The following is an 18,452-nucleotide window of genomic DNA, read 5'->3' as shown; positions in this document are numbered from 1 at the left end:
ACGGTGAAAATAGGATTTTAAGACATGTAAGTAACAAAATTTCCTTTATTTTTATTGCTTGCCAAGTCTAAGAATAGCACGGGATCTAGTTTAAGTCAGTGCTTGAGGTATTTTTAGTGTAAACTTGAGTTTTTCCTTACGTAATGTGTTAATGGACTTATTCTCACGTGACCTTGCCCCATATTTTAGGGATTAATTAATTTTAATATTGTATGTAACTATTTTTTTAAACCTTTAAATGATTTGACGGTTCATGTCTTCAATTGGCGCAATATCTAGACGGTCACTGGCTCGACCCGGTTACAAGCAGTATTGATTTAACGCCAATATTTTTTCTCGTTAGTTTTGCTTTTTTAATCACATTACTTAACCAATTGAGTTCGGAAAATGAATTACCAAGCTTTAAACAGTGTTTTAGTGAAATACATATAAGTTAATATTAACAAAAGAAGGTTAGTTATTCTAATTACCTAACATTTTGACAGAATGACACGAAAGGTTTCCTTCAATGTTAGTGTGTCTAATCGATTTCAATAAGTATTTTTGGAGTCTCGTAGAAGCAGAATATTGTACGGTGATGCCTATACTAGTTCTTAGTACTCATTAATCTTATTATGTTGTATTTGAAGTAGGTATTCAATAGATAAAATAAGAAACGAGGCTTACCGCAGTATACGTGTAGGAAATAGGTACCATGTGACTTAGGTACTAACATAGGCGTCAATAATGTTTATTTACATTGTAATGAAATGGAACAACTAAGTGGAACAGTTTCTAAATTACACATAAAATTTTATACCTACAGATAAATTGTAGGAGGAAAACCCCTTGTAAAAATAATTTATTTATGTAGAGATTTACATTTCGATTTTGGACAATAGATAATAATTCCAAAGTCCAGATTTGTCATATTAAGGTAGGTGGTGCTTGAAATATTCATACTATTGAAGAATTGTCGTGAAAATATAGTCTATGCAATTTATTAGAAATACCACAACAATTATTTACCTTACCTATTCATAAAAAGAACAGTTCTGTTAAGCCATTATGCATGGTGGGGAAGAGTAGCTTTGTATACCTACACTAAAAACAGGTTTAAATTTAAGGGGCCCACTGATTAACAGTCTGCTGGACGGAATCGGCCTGTCAGTTAGAACAAAATTTTGACAGTTCTGAACAACTGACAGGCCGATACCATCCGGCGGACTGTTAATCAGTGGGCCCCTTTAGTTATGTGATATTTAAGAATTTAAAAATGGTTTTTAGTTTTTCTTGATTTATATATTCAAAAACTGGCCTGGTGCAGATGTAAGTTGAACGATGTTGAACTGTGCTTTAGAAGTGTTGGTTGGTGTTCCAGAATAATGTTCTCCTCACTGCTGGAGGCGGCGCGAAGCTCGCCGTTCCACGGCCCGCTCACTCCGGCTAAATGTGATGCCATCGCCGCCCCCTCACAGGTGTGTACAGTATTTTCATACTAACAGCAACACCCGTAACTGGTTGGACTTTATGTCTTTGCTATAAGATTTACAACTGTCAGGTAATTCTCCAGTTTTTAGGGTAAAACAGCTGAATATCATGGCAATTATTTTTGTTAGAAAGACAACACTTGCCTTAAGGTTAGATTGAACATGCTGACACTGCTGACAGTGACAGTTTTAAAAACTAGTGCCTACGCCCATTTCTCGAGATTATTTGCCAAGAAGCGGACCCCAGGCTCCCATGAGCTGTGGCAAAATGCCGGGATAACTCCAGGAAGATGATGAATAATTTGTTTTGTTACAACTTCTAAGTATTGTTTATTTTTAGTATTAGGGTCATTCCACCGTTTCGGGTGTTACACTTGAACTCTTAAAATAAGGTTTTATTCGATATTGTAACAGGAACTAGGAGGTTATAACTATTGATTCATCTACTACTTTGATAATATTATCTTTTCCTGTACACACATAATTAAAGTATAAGAGCAATAACGAGAGAATCACTAAAAAGTAGCTGTTTCGGGCGTTACGGGAATTGGCCTATACCTTCTGACCCTCAGTACCAAAATGCATAATTTAGCGAATTTTGTCAAGTAACCTCCAGTTTTATTTATGTCAAGTAATAATAGTTAGTATAGTCTACTGAAACACTGAAGTAACACTTAGTATCACTTTTCAATTAATTTTAATAAAATAAATTACCTGTTTCGGGTGTTACTCATGGTTCGTTTCGGGTGTTACGAGTACGAAATTAAGATAGATTTATACGAAATTATGACTCATTTTATTGAAATTATTGTCTCTTTAATAAATTCGATTAAAACATAAGTAATAAATGCTGAATGATTATAAAATACATTAATCTTAACAATAAAAACAGTTTCTCGAAGATATCATAATTATTTTTCTTTCGATGCGAATATTACCGAAAATATTCACTTAATCAAAAAATGGTTGATGGTGACACCTATTCATTTTGAAAGATCTATCCAACGACACCCCACATCACAGGATTAAAGTTGCAAAAAAATATATTTTGTAATTTTTGTGTTACTACTTTGTCGCCATGATTGATTTATGTATCCATGACAAATTGCAGCTTTCTAGCACTAACCATCACGGAGAAAAGCCGGGGACTGACAGGCGGATGATCAACACGTTTCGGGTGTTACACAACTTCAAACTTTAAAACATACGACTAAAGCAGACGCTAAAACAACAACTATTACACATTTGTATAGGTTCACATCATAGCCTTTCTTTGGCAAAACATGCTTGGCTATAGTTAATTACGGGAAAAGTTACACATACTTTTATCTCTTTTTCGTTTCGGGTGTTACTTTGAGACCACAGTCTAGAATACTCTTCTAAAAACCGATTAATCCATGCTTTTTAATATTTTTAAAGACAAATTATAAAATTACGATATTTTACCTGAAATAACTGTGGGAAATTTGTAACAGTTTACAGTTACTTTCTTTTTAATTAGTCTTGCCAATATCGCTGTATAAAATTAGTTTTACGCCTATCATTTAAACGTTGCGATCAAGTACATGAAAAACATGTAAAAATTGTTTTTTTTTTTCTGTTTTTTTTTTCTGACATGAAGGTTTGCTATGTTTTCTATGGAAATAGGTTAGTGTTGACTTCTTAAACTAATTTTCATTTTTGTACCCTTGGTAGCGTTTATTATGGAATGACCCATTAGGCCTTTAGAAATGTCACTTATACCATAGACAAACTTAATTATCTTTGCTTAACTCTCTTAATTCCTAAATATAAAAAAAACAATTGTTGAAGTTTACTTATGTTATGTAGATTGTACCCTAAATGCACACCTTTTAAAGCTTATATTCTCAAAACCAATGGAATTTGTTTAGCAAAAATATAAGTGCTAACAAGTGGCCCAATGATGAAAACTCATGCCAGAGGGCCAGCGCCGCGCCGCTCGGCTGCGCTCGGCGCCGCTCGCCGCGACTCTTGTCGCAGTCTCATTTCTTCTGGAGTCTATCTCTAGCCCACATACTGAGACTCGCTCGAGGAGCAGCGCGTGCGCGGCGCGGCGAGGGGCCCCGTGAACAATGATTATGAGAGCTGAGGGCTAGCTTATAAAGGTTCCGTCACACAGGCGCGTTTTCCGGGCGGGGCGTGAGCGTTTTATATGTAAAAGCGGCGCGTCCCGCTCACGTGCCGCCCGCAAAACGCGCCTGTGTGACGGAGGTTTAATAATGTGACTATTATACATATTGTTGCGTTCAGTGGGTCATATGTGTGTCGCTTAACTTCAAACTCGGGTAAATCCATTCGACTCATCAAATATCTACCCTATTACCTTTTCTTAATACCAAAATCGCATAATCTGACAAATGGATTTACCCGAGTTTGAAGTTAAGCTGCTCATGTCCATTAGAGCCTTAACCTTTTGACCGCCAGATACCTGACGCGTAGTGACACAGCCCAATATAAACCTTCGTGCGATCATGGCGTGCAAGGTTAAGAGCAACTGATGATTGATTGATATGATTAGTCTAGTGATACTAACCGTGAATCATTCAAAACTGTTAGTACAGTATTACCACAATAAACTGAAAACTGTATGTAAGGAGCCAAATTTCGATGATTTCGCCAAAACTTAAACATTTTCGTTAAATAATTTAAATATACATGAGGTCAAAGTAGTCTAACCGCCCACATTGTTGGCCCCCATTTGATCCATGCTTAAAGCAACACTATGTATAATTACATATGTATTTTTTGTTAAGAAAATACAGGAAAACTCGCTTAAAATTAATGATGAGTAGTAACAACTTGATATATGAATGTTTTGTGATGTGAACAGGCCATGGCCGCCAACGCGGCGTCGGAGCTGGGAGACTCCTGCGAGTTCGGCTCCACGAAGTACTTCGCGCTCTGCGGCCTCGGAGGCATCCTGTCCTGCGGTGAGTACTTTATTTAATTAAACAATAATTGTGGTTTTGTGTGCTTGTAGTAGGTGTAGACCCTGCGAACCCGCTGGGCCCGCCATTTTTAGCAAATCCATAAACATAATCATAATTCTTTATTTGTAAAATATGGGTCTTAGGTCCAAGGGTAGGATCCAAGAATTAAAAAAATACCCTTTGAATGCTACGCCTATAATGCGGCGCGTCATCGGGAACCTTGTCGGGTGCACGTAGCTTCATGGGTTGTAGTCGCGGGCGTCAGTTGACGTTTTTGGGCAGTCAATGGGTTAACTTGTCCACTCCCACGGCTCATATATGAGCCGCAACGCTTATGGTGACGTCACATCGTGGGAATGGACCAGTTAATCATTGAACATGCTTAAGACGAAACAGGAGCTGAGTTTTAAATATTTTAGGTAAATATACCCGTCTCGCTAACGGAAGCGGCACCTAAAAGTAGTGCGATAAGGACAAGGCGAAAAATCCTGCGTAAAAATCTCAAAAATCGAGGTTTCGTACTCCTCTGTTTCCTCCTCCAAAACTTAACCAATCGTAACCAAATTTGGAAATCTAAATGATTCTGAAATTATCTGTGTCGGACCGTTTTGCTTTTTTGGCTAATTGATATCAGTTTTGAATGCCACGCCTCTCATTGCGGCATAGTCAATTAGGCCATTTTGGCCATTTTTGAAGGGCTCTAGCGCCTTAAAAAACAAAAATATCAAAAAAAGCAAAACGGTCCGACACAGATATTGACAATATTAATCTGTGTTGAAAAAATCATTGCTCTAGCTTCAAAAACCACGGAGGAAAACGAGGAGTACGTTTGTATGGAGAAATGACCACTCCCGTTGGCTCTTAATTCGAGAATTTGTTGACGTTAGAGACTGCGTGATCTCGATAGCATTATTTTTCTATCGCATCAATCTATCAGTGCAAGCGAGATGGACTGCGATAGAGTTTGCAGTCGCTAACGTAAATGTCAAGTTTCATCTCGTGGAATGGCTACTGTAAAAAAGAGAACAATAATTGAAGGTTATAAAAAACTCTGATAGGGAATAATTCGTAAAGCGCCCTCTATTATGACTGTTATGAGTTATGAGCAACTTTAATTTACGACCGCCAAAGATGTCAACTGACGCGCACAGCTACAGCCAAATATCAACTTTCGTGCATTTCGACAAGGTTCATGATGACGCGCCGCACACGACAGGCGTAGCGTTCAAGGGTTAATTGCATTTTATAAACGAAACGATTTCTATTTATTGTGCTGTATTGTGTCGTGATCACTTTCATTTAGTTCATGCGGTTAATGTGCGAACTCGTGACGGCCGCTATCTCGATGTTATGTCTATTAACAGATGAATCATGAGACTGAGGAGCATTCATTGTTAAAGTTAAGTCTTAATCGCAGGTCTAGAAAGACGCTAAGCGCTAACACCAAAGAATAGAGTGTATAGAGGGTTATTGTCCATAGTAAATTGTGTAGTCACAGTAAATTTACTGCCATTTATCGACACAAGAATATAACTAAAAATGAAAATGTATATTATTTATTTATTTATTATTTGTTAGCCTGTTGTGTCCCACTGCTGGGCAAAGGCCTCCCTCTCTTTCTTCCACGCGTCTCGTTCTATGGCAATATTAGGCCAATCTTTCCGAAAGACGTCGAGATCGTGCCGCCACCTCCTTCTAGGTCTGCCGTGCCGCCGCACTATGTTTGGTGTCCACTCGGTAGTTTTCTTGGCCCACAAGTCGTTTGGCATACGGCAGATGTGTCCGGCCCAGTCCCATTTAAGCTTGGCGGCTGTCAGGGCTACGTCGGCTACTTTGGTTTTGGAGCGCAAGATGGAATTTCTGATTCTGTCAGTCAATTTGACACCTAGAATACTGCGCTCCATCGCTCTCTGGCAAACCTTGAGGGAAAGCTTTTGAGCATTAGTCAAAGACCAAGTCTGAGCGCCGTAGGTGAGGATCGGAAGAATACATGTATAAAATATCATAAAATATCAATATCAATCAAAATCAAAAAAAATGCATGTACCTAAATAAATTAAATAAATAAATAAATAAATCATTTTTTTTTTAGGTTTGACCCATGTTCTTTCACTGATATGTGTTAAAATGTTAAATATAAAACGGTGTTCTACACGAGTAAGGTAAACATACTGGTGCTCGACGCGGTCCCAGTACAGTACATATCATCTTGAAACTTAAGTCATTGTCAATGGAGGTGACAGCAAGGTGTCATCTATTGGGCATTAGCATATCGAGCACTAGTACGCTAGTACGATTACCTTATAGACCAGCGGTCGGCAACCAGCGGCCCGCGAACCTCTCACTTGCGGCCCGCGAGCCTCCCTGGCTATTTTGTATGTAATATTGACAAATGACAATGTCTGATAAAGTCATAAATATTAACAAAGTGCGGCCCGCGTCCACTTAGTTAACTGCTATGTGGCCCTTGGCTGCTAAAAGGTTGCCAACCGCTGTTATAGACCAAAGGTATGGAGCATATTTTTTTTTAGATTTTCCGAAGCACGTTTTTTTCTTAGACTACCGGAGTTAAACGGAGTTACATATATCTTTGCTAACACTTAACCCGTTGAACGCCACGCCTATCGTGAACCTTGTCGGAATGGTCGGAGGTTGATATTGGTTAGTAGCCGCGCGCGTCAGACGACGATCAAAGGGGTAAACACGTCTAATCAATGGCGTCTAATCGTGTGGCGGTTACGTCCAGCTATTTTAGTACCAGCGTACAAGTATGACGCAACGTTCACGGCGACGCTCACGTAACGCAGGCCGTGAACTTTTGGGCGGCTGCCATCATTCAATGATGTTAGTGGTGCAAAGTCACTGCCAATTACGATGTACTTATAGTTAGGTTTTGTAGCTAAGCAATGCGGATAATGATTACACGAGACAATATAATTAGCCAAGGGAACTTGGAAGTTATTTGGCCTTGCAAATACGATAGAATAATATCTTACTCCATAAATAAACTAGCGACCCGGCGGCTTCGCACGGGTTAACAAATTATACACCTAAACCTTCCTCAAGAATCACTCTATTGATATGTGAAAACCGCATGAAAATCCGTTCAGTAGTTTTTGAGTTTATCGCGAACAAACACAGAAAACAGACAGACGCGGCGGGGGACTTTGTTTTATAAGGTGCAGTGATGAAAAAAGTCTTACATAATTCGACTTAGTCCCATAGCTCAACAAGGCTTGCTTTGTGAATATAGTCGCTATTAGGTATATCAGAGCAGCTAGGGTGCACAAAAATATCTGAGCATACATTAACACTTTGAACGCCCCGCCTATCGTGCGCGGCATGTCATTGTAAACTTTGGCGGAATGCACGAAGGTTGATATTGGTGTGTAGGCGTGTCCAGATATTTGTGAGCAGCTTGGCCGCTCCAATACATCTGACGGCGACAGTACTTCTAGTTCTGTAGGTATATCTAAGAAATGTGTATAATGCTTTACACGAGCCAACATAGCGAACTGGCACTTGTTGTAGAATATACGATGCGTATAATATATTACGTATGGAAATTTATCTTACTAGGCAAACATTATCTTACTGATACTGGCTCACAACACATAATTTATGCTTTCGTGTTGCTTTAAACTCAAACAATAATGATGTCTTATTAGCATCTATAAAAAATTACATAACAAAAACTGAAAACAAAATGAAAACCATAGAATTAATTAACTGTATCAACAGACCTTTTAAAGGGAAGAAAAAATATAATTTTTGGTTACAAATTATTTTATTTCATTAAAAAATGTGTCAAAGCATAACTCTATTTTGCATTCCATATTATCATTATTGTTAAATAGCCAGTTCAATCTAAGCCAAGGACATAAATGAATCAATTCCATGAACCTAATGAAATCAATGTAAATGTAATCAGGATAGTAGTATAATTGGATAATTTTCTTGCACTGCACCTAAAGCACGACATTATTTACTTATTCCCCGATAATGCCACGCGATATCCGGATAGAAATAATCACTCAATCACTGACAAGGTCAGATACGTTATCTACAGACTTCTGTGAATTTGGGTTATGTAATCAAACTTAAAACTAAACTTCGTTTATACACACTTATCTGATCCAGTTAAATTTTGCTTTTGTTAGGGTCGGCAACGCGCATGTAACACTTCTGGCGCACAACAACATGGGAAAAACTATGTAACGAAAAGCGCCTACGAACAAAGAACCCGCCTAGCGGGTTGCATGGCAGTGAAAGTGTTAACTTATTCTGATGATTAGTGATGAATGATGATAATGCAATATGCATTAATATGCTAACATGGAGTTTATCTCATTGGAAGGTAGCAAAAAAAAACTCCTGTGGAAACACCGAGTTTAGGCTTATTAGAAAGGTCCCGAGAAGTACTTAATAGACATGCAAATGCGAAGAAGAATGCGATGAAGTGTTTTAGTGAGTAAGTTCTTCTCTCTTTTTTTGTAACTGAAGTGGCGCTGTATGTAGAAGGTTTTTACAATAAATGTCTTTCTTCTTCTTCTTCTTAAAAAGTACAGTCAGCAAAAAGGGGCTACTAATTTTTTTTGACAGTTATATTAATTTTATCCATAAAACTTATGCCACATACTAAATTGACAATTCGATTTGTCAGTCCACATTATAAGAAAGATCTTAATTTTCAATGATTATAATAATTACCAATTGTTCCTACCGAACGACCATGTAGACACACATCTTATGAGCCCCCTCCCTCCCCACCAACCTCAACCATTCTCTAACAAGCATCGCTAACTATACCCGTTTGTCGGCAGGCATCACCCACACGGCCGTGGTGCCGCTCGACCTGGTGAAGTGCCGCCTGCAGGTGGACGCCGACAAGTACAAGAATGTGGTGAACGGGTTCAGGGTGTCCGTCCGGGAGGAGGGCATGCGGGGGCTGGCCAAGGGCTGGGCTCCCACCTTCATTGGATACTCCCTTCAGGTACAGTAGCCAGTTTTTTTATTCCTTTCATAGGGTAAGAAATAAAGATGAGGTATGGAAAGGGGGTGTATATTGGGTCGCATAATAATTGATTGCCCTAATGTAATGTTACGCATAAAACTCATTTCGCATACTTGTTATTGTGCTGAAACTAATAACATTTCTGAAAAATTATACAAAAAACCTAACCTATCCTATTCTACACAACCTATGCAACATATTTTCGAAAATACTCTTTGTTTCAGCTGGAGAAAAATTAAGCGAAAATAATTTTATGCGTAACATTACATTAGGACAATCAATTATTCTGCGACGAGATCGGCACCCATAGAAAGAGGATAGTTGGAGATCTTAAGCGTTAGGAGGAGATCATTTTACTTCAACCCTTAAATACAGCTCGCATTGAAAGCTCACTGCGTGGGGATGGGAATAGGGCGTTAAGGCTGCGTTTCCACCAGAGATGTGCGCTGGTTCTCAATAAATACATCCCTCGCAACGCATCCTCGTACATCAATGATGGAAACGCAGCCTTAATGTAGGGGCACCTTGAAGCATTTTAGTTTCCTCAGAGAAGAAAGTTGTTCAGCATAATCTATCTGTCTACCGTAATGTATGTCCTGTAAGATTAACACATTCAACACCAAGAACCCGACTGTCGGGTACACTGTTCGTAGCGACTACGCGCTACATACGACGAAACCGTGGCTACGCGCTACGAGCGTAACCCGTAGCACTTAGTGGTATTGAATGTGTTAACCAGACCCAGTCCAGACGAGACTGTGAGTATCTAAATGAAAAAAAGCACTACTAACCTACGAAGTCTACGAACTTGGAACTTGTGAATCGCTACTTTATAGAGATTTGGGTTCGAAACTCACCTGAGGTTGAGGTCAATACCCTGTTTTCATTTTTACTCAATTTATACATACATACAATGATTAAAATAAAATACCAATTGTTCCTACTGAAGAACCATGTAGACAAACTTTCTATGAGTGTCTTCATACCTAACGTGACACCTCCCACCGTCACCCCTTCTCTAACACTCCTCTTCCTTCCAGGGTCTGTGCAAGTTCGGTCTGTACGAGGTGTTCAAGGTGGGCTACAACAACCTGCTCGACGAGGAGACCGCCTACACGTACCGCACGTTCGTCTACCTCGCCGCTTCGGCGTCGGCCGAGTTCTTCGCCGACATCGCGCTCTCACCCCTAGAGGCCGCTAAGGTAAATTATTCATATAACTTTTGCAATAGGGACCGTTGGAGGATCTGCCATCTTGTGGCCTGAATCGGAAACATATGTGCACATGTACATTGCCAAAGCAAGTGCTACCATCTACCGTTCTCGTCGGTACGTTTCCTTGTGCATAGTAGGTTCTGCCATCTTGTGGGCTACTTCGGAAGCATAAACGACACATTTACGCCTCGCGCCGAAAATCTGACGGCTCCTATGCTGCCCCCTATAGCTCATGCACGGGGCCTATACTGTATTTTACTAAGTATGTAATAAAAGTAAAAAAAATACCTTTATTAATACACTTATCTTGGCTAAAAATAGAAGCATAATAATGTATGTTTGTGTGTAGGTCCGCATCCAGACTATGCCCGGCTTCGCCAACACACTCCGCGAGGCGTGGCCCAAGATGGTCCAGAACGAGGGCTACGGAACCTTCTACAAGGGGCTGGCCCCGCTGTGGGGCCGACAGATCCCCTACACCATGATGAAGTTCGCCTGCTTCGAGAAGACTGTGGAGCTGCTCTATAAGGTAATCAGGGTCTGGAACGGGGGCTACACCTACAAGGGGCTGGCCCCGCTGTGGGGACAGATCCCCGAGGATGGAACCAGGAACATTTTTGTACAATGTCCCTACTTGGCACTTGAACCTGAGTAACCTGACTTAAGTTTCTGGCGAAAATTAAATATAAATAAAATAAATAAATATTATAGGGACATTCTTACACAAATTGACTAAGTCCCACGGTAAGCTCAAGAAAGCTTGTGTTGAGGCTATTCAGGCAACGATATAATATAATATACCAATACTTAAATACATAGAATGTGTCTGGAACAAATATTTGAGTTCATCACACAAATAAATGCCTTTACCGGGATTCGAACCCAGGACCATCTTCACATGTAGGTTTACTACCCACAGTACCCACTAGGCCACACCGGTCGTCGAATTCATACGTGTACAATTATATGATAGATCCTTTGTTAAATGTGATTGAATTTTAGCCGATAAGTTTAATTTAATTTCATTTTAAGTCATAGGACGAGCTTGTGTCAAAAGCAATATTTGAGGAAAATAGGTGTCAGTACTCAGTAATCATTATCTTAATACTAATCCTTATGTATTTCCAGTACGTGGTGCCGAAGCCCCGCGCGGAGTGCTCGAAGAGCGAGCAGCTGGTGGTGACGTTCGCGGCGGGCTACATCGCCGGCGTGTTCTGCGCCATCGTCTCCCACCCCGCCGACACGGTGGTCTCCAAGCTCAACCAGGTCTGTATATGGTGGCCGAGCCCCGCGCGGAGTGCTCGAGGGGCGAGCAGCTGGTGGTGACGTTCGCGGCGGGCTACATCGCCGGCGTGTTCTGCGCCATCGTCTCCCACCCCGCCGACACGGTGGTCTCCAAGCTCAACCAGGTCTGTATATGGTGGCCGAGCCCCGCGCGGAGTGCTCGAGGGGCGAGCAGCTGGTGGTGACGTTCGCGGCGGGCTACATCGCCGGCGTGTTCTGCGCCATTGTCTCCCACCCCGCCGACACGGTGGTCTCCAAGCTCAACCAGGTCTGTATATGGTGCCCGAGCCCCGCGCGGAGTGCTCGAAGAGCGAGCAGCTGGTGGTGACGTTCGCGGCGGGCTACATCGCCGGCGTGTTCTGCGCCATTGTCTCCCACCCCGCCGACACGGTGGTCTCCAAGCTCAACCAGGTCTGTATATGGTGCCCGAGCCCCGCGCGGAGTGCTCGAAGAGCGAGCAGCTGGTGGTGACGTTCGCGGCGGGCTACATCGCCGGCGTGTTCTGCGCCATTGTCTCCCACCCCGCCGACACGGTGGTCTCCAAGCTCAACCAGGTCTGTATATGGTGCCCGAGCCCCGCGCGGAGTGCTCGAAGAGCGAGCAGCTGGTGGTGACGTTCGCGGCGGGCTACATCGCCGGCGTGTTCTGCGCCATTGTCTCCCACCCCGCCGACACGGTGGTCTCCAAGCTCAACCAGGTCTGTATATGGTGCCCGAGCCCCGCGCGGAGTGCTCGAGGGGCGAGCAGCTGGTGGTGACGTTCGCGGCGGGCTACATCGCCGGCGTGTTCTGCGCCATCGTCTCCCACCCCGCCGACACGGTGGTCTCCAAGCTCAACCAGGTCTGTATATGGTGGCCGAGCCCCGCGCGGAGTGCTCGAGGGGCGAGCAGCTGGTGGTGACGTTCGCGGCGGGCTACATCGCCGGCGTGTTCTGCGCCATTGTCTCCCACCCCGCCGACACGGTGGTCTCCAAGCTCAACCAGGTCTGTATATGGTGCCCGAGCCCCGCGCGGAGTGCTCGAAGAGCGAGCAGCTGGTGGTGACGTTCGCGGCGGGCTACATCGCCGGCGTGTTCTGCGCCATTGTCTCCCACCCCGCCGACACGGTGGTCTCCAAGCTCAACCAGGTCTGTATATGGTGCCCGAGCCCCGCGCGGAGTGCTCGAAGAGCGAGCAGCTGGTGGTGACGTTCGCGGCGGGCTACATCGCCGGCGTGTTCTGCGCCATTGTCTCCCACCCCGCCGACACGGTGGTCTCCAAGCTCAACCAGGTCTGTATATGGTGCCCGAGCCCCGCGCGGAGTGCTCGAAGAGCGAGCAGCTGGTGGTGACGTTCGCGGCGGGCTACATCGCCGGCGTGTTCTGCGCCATTGTCTCCCACCCCGCCGACACGGTGGTCTCCAAGCTCAACCAGGTCTGTATATGGTGCCCGAGCCCCGCGCGGAGTGCTCGAAGAGCGAGCAGCTGGTGGTGACGTTCGCGGCGGGCTACATCGCCGGCGTGTTCTGCGCCATTGTCTCCCACCCCGCCGACACGGTGGTCTCCAAGCTCAACCAGGTCTGTATATGGTGCCCGAGCCCCGCGCGGAGTGCTCGAAGAGCGAGCAGCTGGTGGTGACGTTCGCGGCGGGCTACATCGCCGGCGTGTTCTGCGCCATCGTCTCCCACCCCGCCGACACGGTGGTCTCCAAGCTCAACCAGGTCTGTATATGGTGCCCGAGCCCTGCGCGGAGTGCTCGAAGAGCGAGCAGCTGGTGGTGACGTTCGCGGCGGGCTACATCGCCGGCGTGTTCTGCGCCATTGTCTCCCACCCCGCCGACACGGTGGTCTCCAAGCTCAACCAGGTCTGTATATGGTGCCCGAGCCCCGCGCGGAGTGCTCGAAGAGCGAGCAGCTGGTGGTGACGTTCGCGGCGGGCTACATCGCCGGCGTGTTCTGCGCCATTGTCTCCCACCCCGCCGACACGGTGGTCTCCAAGCTCAACCAGGTCTGTATATGGTGCCCGAGCCCCGCGCGGAGTGCTCGAAGAGCGAGCAGCTGGTGGTGACGTTCGCGGCGGGCTACATCGCCGGCGTGTTCTGCGCCATCGTCTCCCACCCCGCCGACACGGTGGTCTCCAAGCTCAACCAGGTCTGTATATGGTGCCCGAGCCCTGCGCGGAGTGCTCGAAGAGCGAGCAGCTGGTGGTGACGTTCGCGGCGGGCTACATCGCCGGCGTGTTCTGCGCCATTGTCTCCCACCCCGCCGACACGGTGGTCTCCAAGCTCAACCAGGTCTGTATATGGTGCCCGAGCCCCGCGCGGAGTGCTCGAAGAGCGAGCAGCTGGTGGTGACGTTCGCGGCGGGCTACATCGCCGGCGTGTTCTGCGCCATTGTCTCCCACCCCGCCGACACGGTGGTCTCCAAGCTCAACCAGGTCTGTATATGGTGCCCGAGCCCCGCGCGGAGTGCTCGAAGAGCGAGCAGCTGGTGGTGACGTTCGCGGCGGGCTACATCGCCGGCGTGTTCTGCGCCATTGTCTCCCACCCCGCCGACACGGTGGTCTCCAAGCTCAACCAGGTCTGTATATGGTGCCCGAGCCCCGCGCGGAGTGCTCGAAGAGCGAGCAGCTGGTGCTGACGTTCGCGGCGGGCTACATCGCCGGCGTGTTCTGCGCCATTGTCTCCCACCCCGCCGACACGGTGGTCTCCAAGCTCAACCAGGTCTGTATATGGTGCCCGAGCCCCGCGCGGAGTGCTCGAAGAGCGAGCAGCTGGTGGTGACGTTCGCGGCGGGCTACATCGCCGGCGTGTTCTGCGCCATTGTCTCCCACCCCGCCGACACGGTGGTCTCCAAGCTCAACCAGGTCTGTATATGGTGCCCGAGCCCCGCGCGGAGTGCTCGAAGAGCGAGCAGCTGGTGGTGACGTTCGCGGCGGGCTACATCGCCGGCGTGTTCTGCGCCATTGTCTCCCACCCCGCCGACACGGTGGTCTCCAAGCTCAACCAGGTCTGTATATGGTGCCCGAGCCCCGCGCGGAGTGCTCGAAGAGCGAGCAGCTGGTGGTGACGTTCGCGGCGGGCTACATCGCCGGCGTGTTCTGCGCCATCGTCTCCCACCCCGCCGACACGGTGGTCTCCAAGCTCAACCAGGTCTGTATATGGTGGCCGAGCCCTGCGCGGAGTGCTCGAAGAGCGAGCAGCTGGTGGTGACGTTCGCGGCGGGCTACATCGCCGGCGTGTTCTGCGCCATTGTCTCCCACCCCGCCGACACGGTGGTCTCCAAGCTCAACCAGGTCTGTATATGGTGGCCGAGCCCCGCGCGGAGTGCTCGAAGAGCGAGCAGCTGGTGGTGACGTTCGCGGCGGGCTACATCGCCGGCGTGTTCTGCGCCATCGTCTCCCACCCCGCCGACACGGTGGTCTCCAAGCTCAACCAGGTACACACGAGGCTTGGCACAGCTTAAAACTGTACAGCTCCACCATCACCAGAACCTGTACGAAATGATATGTAATATATGCGAAAGCTTTGCGCTCGATCGGTTAAAAATAACCTTGTTATCCCTTTGACCGCCGAAGACGTCACCTGACGCGCTACAGTGCAATATCAACCTTCGTGCATTGCGACAGGGTTTACGATGGCGCGCCGCACACGAAAGGCGTAGCGTTCAAAGGGTTAAGAAGAATTGTGCATACCAACAGATATCGATCACGAGTGTGGGAAGACTCCACTTGAGGAAGTTCGGAGGCGATTATAATTCCTTGAATCTAGATTATTAAGAGCCCACTGTATCCCACTGCTGGGCCAAGGCCTCCCCTTCTCTTTTTCCACTCGTCCATGGTGCTATATCTGACCACCCTCTCAAAGAGACCAAGCTATCCCGCCACTTATGGAATCTACGTAACGCAAGCGCCTCAATTGTTTGGCCGCATTTTTAACCAGGCACAAGAAGGGGTGGCCTGTGGCATCGTAGCTCTCCAACGGATGGACCGATTTGGATGCGGTTTTTCATATGTAAAACCGAATTTCCTTCACTGTGGTTCTATTAGCTATGTTTGATAGAAATCGATCCTGCAGTTTGAAAGTTCTTTTCCAAAATGATGTAAGGCATTTTTGGCATAAAATGGATTATTTGATATATCAATATTATCAATTTAATAGTTATTTGTCGATTATAATCCAAAAGTTTTGCCCCCGATATTAACTCATGTGTTGTTGTTACAGGACAAGACCGCGACCGTCGGCTCCATCATGGGCAAGCTCGGCTTCGCCGGCGTGTGGAAGGGGCTCGGCCCCAGGATCATCATGATCGGTACCCTCACCGCGCTGCAGTGGTTCATCTACGACGCCGTCAAGGTAAATATAACTTATCAGCTAAATCAGGTCATCTCTAACTACTACACGGCGTACGAGTAGTTTGTCAATTTGCCAAATTTCATACAGTCAAATTCCATAAAGGAAGCGGCCGACCGATGTGTATGCAGACTGCATTTTTTTTTTAATGATGAGAAAAGGTTAACTGGTTTTAAGGTTGACTGGTAGAGAATGCCTTGTAGCATTAAGTACACCTTTTGTACGTTTGTATTTTCCTTGTGCAATAAAGATAAAATAAATAAATAAAAAGAAATACCTTTGCAAGGCAAAGCTCGCTGCTAGATTCTCGTCGGTAATTTAGTTAAAACAGATAGATATCCGTTTAGGCGGTTAGGCCGATAGGCTCTTGAGATCAAGAGCCTTCAAACTCGCATTCTCGCAGTAAAATATGCAAAAAAATTACTTGTCATTATATTTCTTCCCTAATTCACTAAAGCGTCGACCGTACCGCTGCTTTAGGCTGCGTTTCCACCAGAGATGTGCGATGAAGCGTAGCGAGGGATGTGTTTGTTAAGAACCAATACAATCACCACACGCTGAGCGAGATAAAACAAAGTGATTCTATTGGTTCTTAACAAACAATCCTCGCTACGCATCCTCGTACATCTGGAAACGCAGCCTTTAAAAACACTGACGCTAAGTTTAACTCTAGTTACTTCAATGATTAATAAATTTACCCAATTGTTCCTACCGACAATTCTGTGGACAACATTACTATGAGCACTCTTCTACGACTCGTATATATTTTTAGAACATTTCCCCTACAAATCCTAAGTAAACATCGTCTTGCAGGTGTGGCTGCGCATGCCGAGGCCGCCGCCCGCCGAGATGCCCGAGTCCATGCGCAAGCGGCTCGAGGCCGAGGGCAAACTCAACTAAACCACACACGGCCCACTGTACTAAATTATGGACAAGACTTTAGTACTCTAGGGTAGCCTCGCCGACGGATGAATAATAAATTTATTAGCTGAAGTAAATTAAATGTTAAAGATATGTCCGTGCCTACTGTGCCGTCGGAAAATGCGACATTTCCACATGGTAAGATTTCGGAAAAATCTCATTTTTGTATGGGGACCGAAATTTTCCATTTCCAGTGAAATTTACCTGAAGTTTTCGGGAACTTTTTGGAAACGTTCCGTAAATTCTTTAAACAGTAAATTTACTTCAGCTAATTAAAAATCATCGCGGCGAGGATTCCGTACACTGTATTAATAGACCCGATGTGATTATAATTAATTACCATTTTCCAGTATAAGTGATCGATCATGTTAATTTATTTTTAAATAAATTATATTTTTATTTATTTATGTATTCCGTTTATTTGATGGCTGCGATAATGTAAGTAGTTGATCGTTGAATGAAAAACGGTAATAAAAGTTCATCTCGACAAGGGGTTTGTTTCTATTTAACACTTTATCCCTAATTATTAACCTTTTCGACGCCGTGTCAAACACAAAAGCTGTCACTTGGACGCCAAGTCACCGAAGTGTCAAAACTGAAATTGAACGAATGCATATGCACGTAGGTCTATGTTGCTCTGTGGTCTGCGACCGATTAACCCATTCATGGCCACGAACCGCTGAGCGTACACAATACGCCGGGCCACCATACAAACCGTTTTTAGCTAAAACGTATGACTCGGCTTATGGGTCTCGAGCCTGGCGCGCACGGTAAATAAATCGCCGCTTATGAAGCCGGCCAGTTGAACAGCATTATGCAACATTTTTACTAACCACCGTTTTTCTGTGCCTATCAAAAAAAAACTAATTATTGCAGTTTGGTTAGGCGGGTTCAAATTCCGGTAATCCATAGCCATGGTCACAAAATACGAAATCACTAAACAGCACAGGAGGAGTATAAAGTCGCCCACGAATAAATCGTGACTAAATAATATTTCCCATGTTACTCCAAAATTAGTGTCCGACCGAAACATGTTTTTTTGCCGAAACCGAAACCGAAACCGAATGTTCGGCTTTGGCTCTAGTTTCGGCCGAAACCGAAACCGAAACTTTTGTCGACTTGTTAAAATCGTTGAAAAAATGTCATATAACCGCTTTTACACACATATTATGACGCTGTCAACACCCAATGTCCTTGAAATTGATGTTAGTTAAGCAGTTTTTTAAGAAAATTACTAGAGTTAAACCAAGATAATTCTGCAACGATTTTGA

At 45.1% G+C, this 18,452-nt stretch overlaps 1 protein-coding gene across 1 annotated transcript; it reads left to right on the top strand.

Moving 5' to 3' along the window:
* On the top strand, positions 1 to 17,671 carry LOC134803454 (phosphate carrier protein, mitochondrial). Its single transcript, XM_063776272.1, has 9 exons — positions 1 to 26; positions 1,361 to 1,457; positions 4,321 to 4,420; positions 9,244 to 9,413; positions 10,475 to 10,636; positions 10,998 to 11,177; positions 11,777 to 11,914; positions 16,132 to 16,263; positions 17,074 to 17,671. Exons 2-9 carry the CDS (start codon positions 1,365 to 1,367, stop codon positions 17,158 to 17,160), a joined length of 1,062 nt encoding a protein of 353 aa, XP_063632342.1. The 5' UTR covers positions 1 to 26; positions 1,361 to 1,364; the 3' UTR covers positions 17,161 to 17,671.
* Positions 17,672 to 18,452: the final 781 nt, after the last annotated feature.

The sequence above is a fragment of the Cydia splendana genome, chromosome 26, assembly GCF_910591565.1.
Source record: "Cydia splendana chromosome 26, ilCydSple1.2, whole genome shotgun sequence".
Classification (NCBI taxonomy): Eukaryota; Metazoa; Arthropoda; class Insecta; order Lepidoptera; family Tortricidae; genus Cydia; species Cydia splendana.
Note: the sequence above shows the minus strand (reverse complement) of the source record. Positions and strands in the feature narration are given on the sequence as shown.

Coding starts and splice junctions, on each gene's coding strand:
- LOC134803454 (XM_063776272.1), top strand. CDS start 1,365: ATGTTCTCCTCACTGCTGGAGGCGGCGCGAAGCTCGCCGTTCCACGGC. Junction 11,178..11,776: donor CTGTGGAGCTGCTCTATAAG/GTAATCAGGGTC, acceptor ATGTATTTCCAG/TACGTGGTGCCGAAGCCCCG. Junction 11,915..16,131: donor TGGTCTCCAAGCTCAACCAG/GTCTGTATATGG, acceptor TTGTTGTTACAG/GACAAGACCGCGACCGTCGG.